At 40.3% G+C, this 8,728-nt stretch overlaps 1 protein-coding gene across 1 annotated transcript; it reads right to left on the bottom strand.

Annotated features, from left to right (window-relative positions):
• Window positions 1-225: 225 nt before the first annotated feature.
• LOC131682278 (E3 UFM1-protein ligase 1 homolog) lies at window positions 226-7,456 on the bottom strand. The gene is made up of 5 exons (XM_058963648.1): window positions 7,236-7,456; window positions 5,731-7,176; window positions 5,213-5,674; window positions 4,519-4,730; window positions 226-407 (listed from the first exon to the last, which is right to left on the bottom strand). Exons 1-5 carry the CDS (start codon window positions 7,310-7,312, stop codon window positions 256-258), a joined length of 2,349 nt encoding a protein of 782 aa, XP_058819631.1. The 5' UTR covers window positions 7,313-7,456; the 3' UTR covers window positions 226-255.
• Window positions 7,457-8,728: the final 1,272 nt, after the last annotated feature.

Raw genomic sequence — 8,728 nt, 5'->3', positions numbered from 1 at the left:
ACTCAAAACTATGACTTATCCCGCATATGCCTAAATATTACCTGCACTGGACACACTCGTTGTGTGCACACAAATGTTTGAGTCAAAGTTTGAACACCGTTGGATTGACTGATGTTCATGAGGAAACTGATTAAAACTATTTACAACCGAATGTGTATGCTTTCTTTTTGTTGTTCTGCAAGGTATAAAAATCGTTTCCGTTTTTTTTTTCAAAAAAAATAGTCGATTTTAATTTATTGTATAGTATTGGATTCATCACTCAGCATTAGTAACACCTACTTTCTTGAAGTTTACCGCAATATCCTTGACAATTGGTGTCAATTCTTCAAGCTGCTTCGTAATTGCATCCAGGTTGGACTTGTTGTTTTCAGCAGTACTTTCAGCGCTTAGTAATTTCAGTACCAAATCTGGAAAAACGCAAACACGGTTAATTAATTATAATTTCCATATTGGTGTGGCATTGGCAAATGTGTGGCATGTTGGTGCAAATCAATGAGTATTTCTGTACCTAGTTGCCATACCATAATTCACATTTTTAGAAACATGTCAACCCTTTGATACTATGCCTTTTCTAGTGCATATACTCGATCAGCAAGAAATAACAAAATTATTACAGACTGTGTTACTTTGTTATGATAATAAGTTGTGTTATAAATCTGGTCTCGTTAGTTGGTAAAATAACAGAAAATATAACGGAAATTCTTCTAGTGTATATCAAAAACTAGCTAATACCCATGTCCAACTAATAGCACACTAACACGCCACAGATAATGTCCAACTAATAGCACACTAACACGCCCCATAAGAAATACCTAATGTGTATAATTTTTTACGGATATCGGTTAAGCCGTTTGGGAGTCTATAAATCATATACATACAAACTTTGACTTTTATATATATAGATAGATAGATGTAACAGCCTGTGAAAAATGTCATATGCTGAGCCACTCTAATGAGCACTCTTTGGGGCACGGCCCGGCATTTGCGAAACCGAAACAGTACTAACGAGAGCGCGGAATATTCAAACCGTTGAATATTCGATTTCGCCAAGAAGGTCCGTGAGGTCCCCTCACAATAGAACGAACGAAACACATTTTCCGTTGGTGGAGTTCTGACTTGCTCTCTTGTCGTGTAACAATAAAGCTCCAGGGCCAAACAGAATCAAATTCAACTTGTTGAAAAATCTGCCAGACTCTGCCAAGAGACGCTTGTTGAACTTATTTAATAAGTTTCTTGAGGCTAACATTGTCCCACACGATTGGAGACAAGTGAAGGTCATCGCCATCCAAAAACCAGGAAAACCAGCTTCCGACAACAATTCGTATCGTCCGATCGCAATGCTGTCCTGTATCCGGAAGTTGTTCCAGATTCCGTTGTTGTTGTTGATCCTATTCCGCCTCGACAATTGGGTCGAAGCAAATGGCTTATTGTCATATACACAATTTGGCTTTCGCAAAGGCAAAGGGACGAATGCATTGCTCTCAACCGAAATTCAAATGGCCTATGCTAGTAAAGAGCAGATGGCATCAGTGTTCCTAGATATTAAGGGGGCTTTTGATTCAGTTTCTATCAACATTCTTTCAGAGAAGCTGCACCAGCATGGTATTTTAGCGACTTTAAACAACTTTTTACTAAACTTGTCGGAAAAGCACATGCATTTTTCGCAAGATGACTTGTCGACATCACGATTTAGCTACATGGGTATTCCATGTCTAAGCTCCCTGTTATACAATTTCTATGTCAAGGACATTGATGAATATCTTGACAATTCCTGCACGTTAAGGCAACTTGCAGACGATAGCGTGGTGTCTGTTACGGGACCCAAAGCGACGATCTATAAGGGCGATTACAGAATACCTTGGACAATTTGACTGCCTGGGCTATCAAGCTGGGTATCGAATTCTCCACGGAGAAGAACGAGCTAGTTTTATTTTCTAGGAAGCGTAAACCAGCACAACTACTCAAACTCGAACGAATTCAGCATCGTTGTTTGCGTATCGCCTTAGAGTGCATGCAGTCGACCCATACGATGAGTCTCGAAGTGCTGTCGGGCTTTCTCCCGCCGAAAAATCGATTTTGGAAACTCTCATATCGATTGCTCATTCCATGCGATATCTTGAAACTGGAGGTGATCGAAAAATTCGAAAGGCTTGTTGAGTTCAATTCTCAGACCTGTTTCATGTCCCTGTACTTACTATCCCAACCGTGTGCATTTCACAAATACTTCTGAATTTACTGCTTTCTTCAACACATCCATGAAAGACGAGATTTGTGGAACCTTGAAGGGTCCACTGGATTCGGTATTTTCAATCAAAAGTTCACCGCCTCCTACAAACTTAGTGACCCTGATTCAGTTTACGCCGCAGAACTATTACTCATCAGAGAACCCTCAAAAGTTGGCAAACTTCGTGGAGCAGTGGGGAGCTAGGAGGGTAGCTATATTCGATAGTCCCTAAGGTATCGATGAAACCTTGGTTCAAGGGCTGGATGTGAGTCGTGACTTCATTCGTGTGATGTCCCGACTCATGGCAAACCATTACACGCTGGATGCACATCTCCGGCGTATTGGACTCATAGATAGTGATATCTGCGCTCGTGTCGACGGCTATCGCGACATCGAGCACATTGTCTGGGCGTGCACCGAATACAGTTCCGCCAGGTCTCGGCTAAAGGATACCCTGCGGGCCCGCGGAAGACCAAGCAACGTTCGAGATGTACTGGCAAGCCACAATCTCCTCTATATTTCCCTTGTATACACCTTCCCAAAAACCTTCAATATACAAATTTATCTGCCCTTTTATTTTTATCATCACAAAACATCTCTGTCGAATGAGCCAACAAACACGGGACCTACAGCACGAACATAACACGCGCAACTCGAAGTGTTGCCGATCCACATCTGAGCCGTACTACGAAATCGTCTGGAGAAACCTCTGCCGTCTTGAGGAGGACCACCCGGCGTCCCAGTACATGATTCTTCCTGATGAAGGCCTCCCGAGTCCGTAATCCATGCCGTTGATCTCCCGATGCTTGAAACTGAAAGTTAATACTTTTCTCCCCCCTGCCATCTTTGTCCACCCTCCCTCCCCTGACTCTTATACTTAGAAGTATATATCTTCCCGAAGCATTTAGCTGTTCTCTTCATGTCTCTTCTAGTTTTAACTATTATATTACATAATCTCGTTGAAAATGCCCTACTCTACTACCACATAAAATAACTCTAATTAATCTCCCCGAATCTTTACAAAATTCAATCACGCGCTCTAGTTATTCCTACTTTTAAGATAGTCGTAAAAATTGTCCCCCTTAGTCAAAAATTATTTGCTCCAATAATCTCCCTGCTAAAAATGTCAAAACATATTGCCATAAAAACTAAATGACCCCCTTAATCCTACGAAAATTATATTACCCCCTTGTGTAGATGTATAAGATAGCTATAAAATCTCCTTAGTTTCATTTTAAAAAAATCGATATGTAATCACCTAGTTTTAAGTAATTTAAAATGTAAAACAAAACAAAATTGGCACCTTTCAGCTGACGCAAATTTGCCTTATCAAATGAACGAATTGAATTAAAAAAAATGTGTTGAGTGACTGCTGCGGCTGTGTGTGATATCGCTTTAGAGGCAGGATACGAACACTGTCGCCAATGCGACAGTTATGTGTTCTTTCTGGAACGTATAAGGGTTCGTACATTGCATAAGGGTTCGTACATTGGGCCGGAGTCCCAAGGGTTACAAGTTCAAAGCTTGCCTCTGGGGGAGGGGGGGGGGGGGGGTTGTAATTTTTTCACATACTTGCTTTCGCTTAACTCGCCATTTCGATCTATTTTCCCCATGTTCCAAAACTGACAGCTGCGAAAAACGCGATTGAAGACGTAAATTGTAAATGTGCAGAGAAACTGTGAAATAAAAATGTGTTTCCAATGTAAACAGTCCAGTTTTTCATTAGAATTCAATTAACATAAGTTTTTACAAAAAATGTAATGGGACTGTTATACCAAGAAATCAAATAGAAACCATAAAATTCTACGCACATCGGTCCCATCACGATCTATGCAAATGATGGTTATTGTTCCTTTTGTTTACAAACGTGTGCGTCCGCAGTTTTAAGGAGATTTCTGACTACATCAAAATCGGAAGTGAATGCGTTCGCCGTGTAATAGTGATGAGGAGCTTAACAGGATTGCTCTCGCTACTGCAATTCCATATTAACTTTTGAATAGAGCTAATAACTATAAAAAAAAACTTTCGTTTTGCTGATTTTTCTTAATTTGTTATAATTTCAACCCAGAAAACAGTTGAAATTGATTCTACGAAGGGTAAAGATGCTGAATTATGTGCATTTTCCATAAAATTCAACTCGTAAGCGGAATATTGAGCGAAATAAGTTTGTATACAAAAATATCTTTAGCCCTTTTGAAGAATTAATATTGAATTATTAAAATCACACCCATCTCTTTTTAGAACGGCAGTATATCAATACGAGGAATTGGTTCGAAAGCACACTGCATACTCACCGTGATAAGTGGTCAGCGTTTGGGCCTGATCGGGACTAATGCATGGCTGCAGAAAACTTAGAACGGCAGATACGTGTCGTCCAGAAACGTGTAGCATGCTCTGGGTAGAAATTGTGAAAATAATAAGTACGACCAAATGCAGAACTAGCGCCGGATCAGAACAGCTCGTCAACTGCTCGAGCAAGCCATGCTTGTGACAAAGAATTAAATTCCTGGAAGAAGAAAAAAAACATTGCGCAGATCATAATTTAATAAATAATAACGAGATATGAGGCGGTAAATGCTGGCTCGAAAGGGTTTATTTTGCTAAGCGCCGTTGCGTCCTGTTTCGGTTCACTACGCGAGTGAGGCGGATCAGCAGATATTTCAATAAGGTGATTTTGTTGTAATTAAAAGTTGGATTTAGTGGATAGTTCTGAATACGTATGTGCACAACAAATAAAGAATATAACTTGAGCTTATTTTTGCACACCTGTTTTAGCCAAATCGATATTGTCATTATCTCATATGCTTGGTTCGAAACCAAGGGGTACGAAATAGGGTCACAATAGGCTCTACTGCCATAATAGGCACATCACCCTAGTTCCAATCAATAAGGCCTCTCATCTTCTAGCAAACATTCCGACTTTATTGATCGCTGCGTGAGGCCAAATTAAAATAACGCATTGATGAGTTTTTAATTGAAGATAATTACCTATCTTTCTTCTTGTCAATCTTCTTCAATATCATACTGCACACTTGAAGAGAATTTTCCGCAACTACAAGGAAATCGTCGATAGAGGAACTGCCGCTTGTGGCTTTACTCAAAGCTTGCAATGCAGCTTTGTATTCTTGGTTGCAGTCTTGAGCGATTTTAGTCCGCTGTTCTATTGTAAGAGTCGCACCATTGCTATTGAGATTACATTCAGCTGCCACGTAGAAGAAAATTTCATTGCAAAACTCCGTACCAAACGATTTCAGCAAATATTTCACCAGCTGAGGCTGGACATCCATAGGTAATTGCTTAATTCCTTTGTCATATAGACGAATATCGTTGTATAGATTGTTAAGCTTATCTTGCAGATTAGCGTGCGTTTGACGACGATTTTGATTATTTTGGTGTAACGATATTTCATATAGCTCATGAGCCTTGGCCAGTGCGAGTTGGGTGAATTGACTATAAATCGCAAATGAAATCAAATAATGTATATTAATGGACTATCAAATACTCACGGATGATAATAATGTGCCAGTTGCTTCGACAGATCCTCCAAGCCCTCTGGCTCCAGCCCAATTTCTAAAATCTTAGCAATATCTTTCGTTGTTATCAGCTCAAGTGTTACGACCTTTGCTCCTTTTTTAGAAGCATTGCCGGTGGGCGTGTCTTCATCCGAATCCGAAATGTTTCCGCGATGACCTCTGACATGCTTTTTAGTCGATTTAGTCTTCGTTTCACGACCTTGGGTACCACCACCACCTTTTCCACCAGCAGCTTTTTTTCTACGATCCTCTCGCTTATCCGTTTTATTTTCGCCGACCGTTTCTTTATTTGGAACATCCTGATGTTTCATCAACTTTTCAGCCATGTACTGCTGATAACTTCCACTGTCTACCGATTTTCTGGCATTTTCATTTGCTATATCGTAACACGGTTTTATTATATCATCAATAAATTGATTAGTCAAAATGATGCTGCCAAAAATCAAGGTTTGTTTTTGCTTCGCTGGTGGTAGGATCATGGCTATAAGCTGCTCAATATCTTCATCACTCATGATTGACGGTAGCACAGTAGAAATATCCAAATAACCATTGGTCGCTATACATTCGTCCAGCGAAGCTGATGCTTGGTCGATGAGTTTGTCTCCAATACTACATTTCTTCAAATGGATAATTTTTTCATTCGGTAGTTGATTCGAAATGAAATTTTTCACGTCGTTGACACCCAACCCAGCAACCGAATCATGTTCCAGGTATCCATTCTGTCTGTAGAAACTTTGGACCCATTCAACCTGTGTCTTAGTGTAAATGCGCGGAATGTACAGAGCGCCTGGAGTTCGCGATGTTACACTACCTTGGGTTGCCACCTCGTTAACTAATAAATTAAACAACCTGTCTGGTATTCCACTTTGTGCAAGAATAGCAGATACAGGAGTCGGTTTAGTGATTGCTGCCAAAGCTCCTCGGATTTTTGCCTTACTCCTAGTAATGTACGACTGTGTGAAAAATATATTGGCATTCGACGAATCCTGCTTGCCCATAATTATTTTGTTTAGATATTTCAAAATAATATGATTTAAAATAAAATCTGCTGGTAAATCATATTGTGTCGTCAAGTCAGCCACATTTATCTCCCCAGCCTGAGATAGTTTTTCGTTGATTTCCGAAGCTACCCGTTGAATGTACAAATCATCTAACAATTGGCCGAGAACTAGTTTGATTTTTGCATCTTCCATAACGATCTGCTCCGCTATCCGCTGCACCTTGTCAAAATCAACATTCAAAGTTTTGGCCAGATCCACTATGTTAACCCGACCACCACAAACGAACATTTCATCTTTGACTTCCTGCTTCAGGTGAGCCTGGGTCAGGTATTCTTTACCATCGGTGGTGAAAATCACCTCCAGTAGACCTTTTGAAATGAGCAAGCTGACCACTTCGATGCAGTTACGTTCCGACAGCCTGAAAAATAGGTTTTTAACAAAAAAAATTATATCCTGTAATCTGAACACACTGCGTACCTTTGCAAACTAGTAGACAGTTGAGCTTTCTGAAAATCGGCAGCTAGGCGCTTAATCTCATCCCAATCCGAAGACATTTTTTACCGCAATTGCACTAGTTTCGTAGTAGAAGATTAAGAAAATGTAACTAATTTATAGTTTCACTTGGATCTGCTTATTCCCCTTATTCCATTCCACATAAGCAAAAATATGTCAAAAACTAGGACGTCAAACAACAGTCATCCATCGAATACAAAATTTAATGTGACAGCTCACGTTGAAAACGTTCACAGATAGCATTCACAGTGTTGCTGATTTTATTTTGTTCTGTCATAGTGGATATATTTTCTGTAAACATCAATAATAAAATAACTTTTAAACAATATAATATTATCACCTCTTAATTTGTTGATCATTGCTTACCAAAACTCTATACCATTTATTCAAAACGTCATATCTAACAAATGTAAACAAATTGAGTTTATTATGCCAAATACAAGCCAATGTCGTTTTCGATTGAGAACCTTCACGCCACCGAAAAACTACCTGAAATTGATGAATTTTGACTCAATCTCGTGGCATCCTGGCCCAGTGAGCAAATTTTCTGGCAGAGACAGCTCTGCTAGATTTCTGTCAGTCTTGGTTTGGCAGCTCTGTCAGATTTCTGCGCGTATCCTGCCGGGCGAGATGCATTATAGTATAGGTGTTCACATTCGTCAAGTTTGAGTGTGTTGGTTTGTTGCTAGTGAAATTAATCATGGCGGCCCAGGACCGCGAAGCACATAATCAACAAACCGACCAATCGAAGCGAAGCTTGTAAGCACGTGGTAAAAATAAGTATGGCGTCCGGGATCGCAAAAGAGCAAATATTTACATCACTAACCAATCAGAATGAAGTATGAGACCACGTGCTTCTGTTTTCTTCTTCATTCTTCTTGTTTGCCCGAAAAAAGTGACAGCTGATGCACACATAGAAAAAAAAATGTGTACACCTGTATACACCTCGCCTGCCGGGTTAGTTGAGCTAGGGCGAACTCGGTTTCGCTCAACTAACCCGGCAGGATACGCGCAGCAGAAAGTTAGCAAAAGTTGAGTAAAGCGAAATTGATGCTGGCAGAGTTTCTGCGATCATTTTGCGCGATTTGTGCGAGAATTCTGGCAACGAATTCGCTCAAATGCAACAACCGTTTCTGACAGAAGCGGTTAAACCAACCGATGCTGCTCACTTTTATCCAGAATATAGCCAGAAATGTACGCCCAAGATCTCTGCACGCTTCTTGCCACATCTTTGTCAGATGTTTTGCTCGATTCATGCTAAATTCTACCAGGTAGGAATTGCCAGAATCTTTACACAGTTTATGTCCGAGTTATGCCAGGGTTTTGCTCGGTTCCTGTCAAAATTTGCCAAAAAACACAAGCGAAACCGAGTTCACCCTAGCTCAGAATCACCCTAGCTCAACTAAGGGTGATTACAGAGTGGCGGCGAGAAGCTGAGCTGCGCTGGAACTGACATT

The sequence above is a fragment of the Topomyia yanbarensis genome, chromosome 2 (assembly GCF_030247195.1).
Source record: "Topomyia yanbarensis strain Yona2022 chromosome 2, ASM3024719v1, whole genome shotgun sequence".
Taxonomy (NCBI): Eukaryota; Metazoa; Arthropoda; class Insecta; order Diptera; family Culicidae; genus Topomyia; species Topomyia yanbarensis.
The sequence above is the reverse complement of the archived record's forward strand: the minus strand, read 5'-3'. Positions and strand labels throughout refer to the sequence as shown.

Coding starts and splice junctions, on each gene's coding strand:
- LOC131682278 (XM_058963648.1), bottom strand. CDS start 7,312: ATGTCTTCGGATTGGGATGAGATTAAGCGCCTAGCTGCCGATTTTCAG. Junction 7,177..7,235: donor CTGTCTACTAGTTTGCAAAG/GTACGCAGTGTG, acceptor CCTATTTTTCAG/GCTGTCGGAACGTAACTGCA. Junction 408..4,518: donor AACGCTGACCACTTATCACG/GTGAGTATGCAG, acceptor GCGTTTTTCCAG/ATTTGGTACTGAAATTACTA.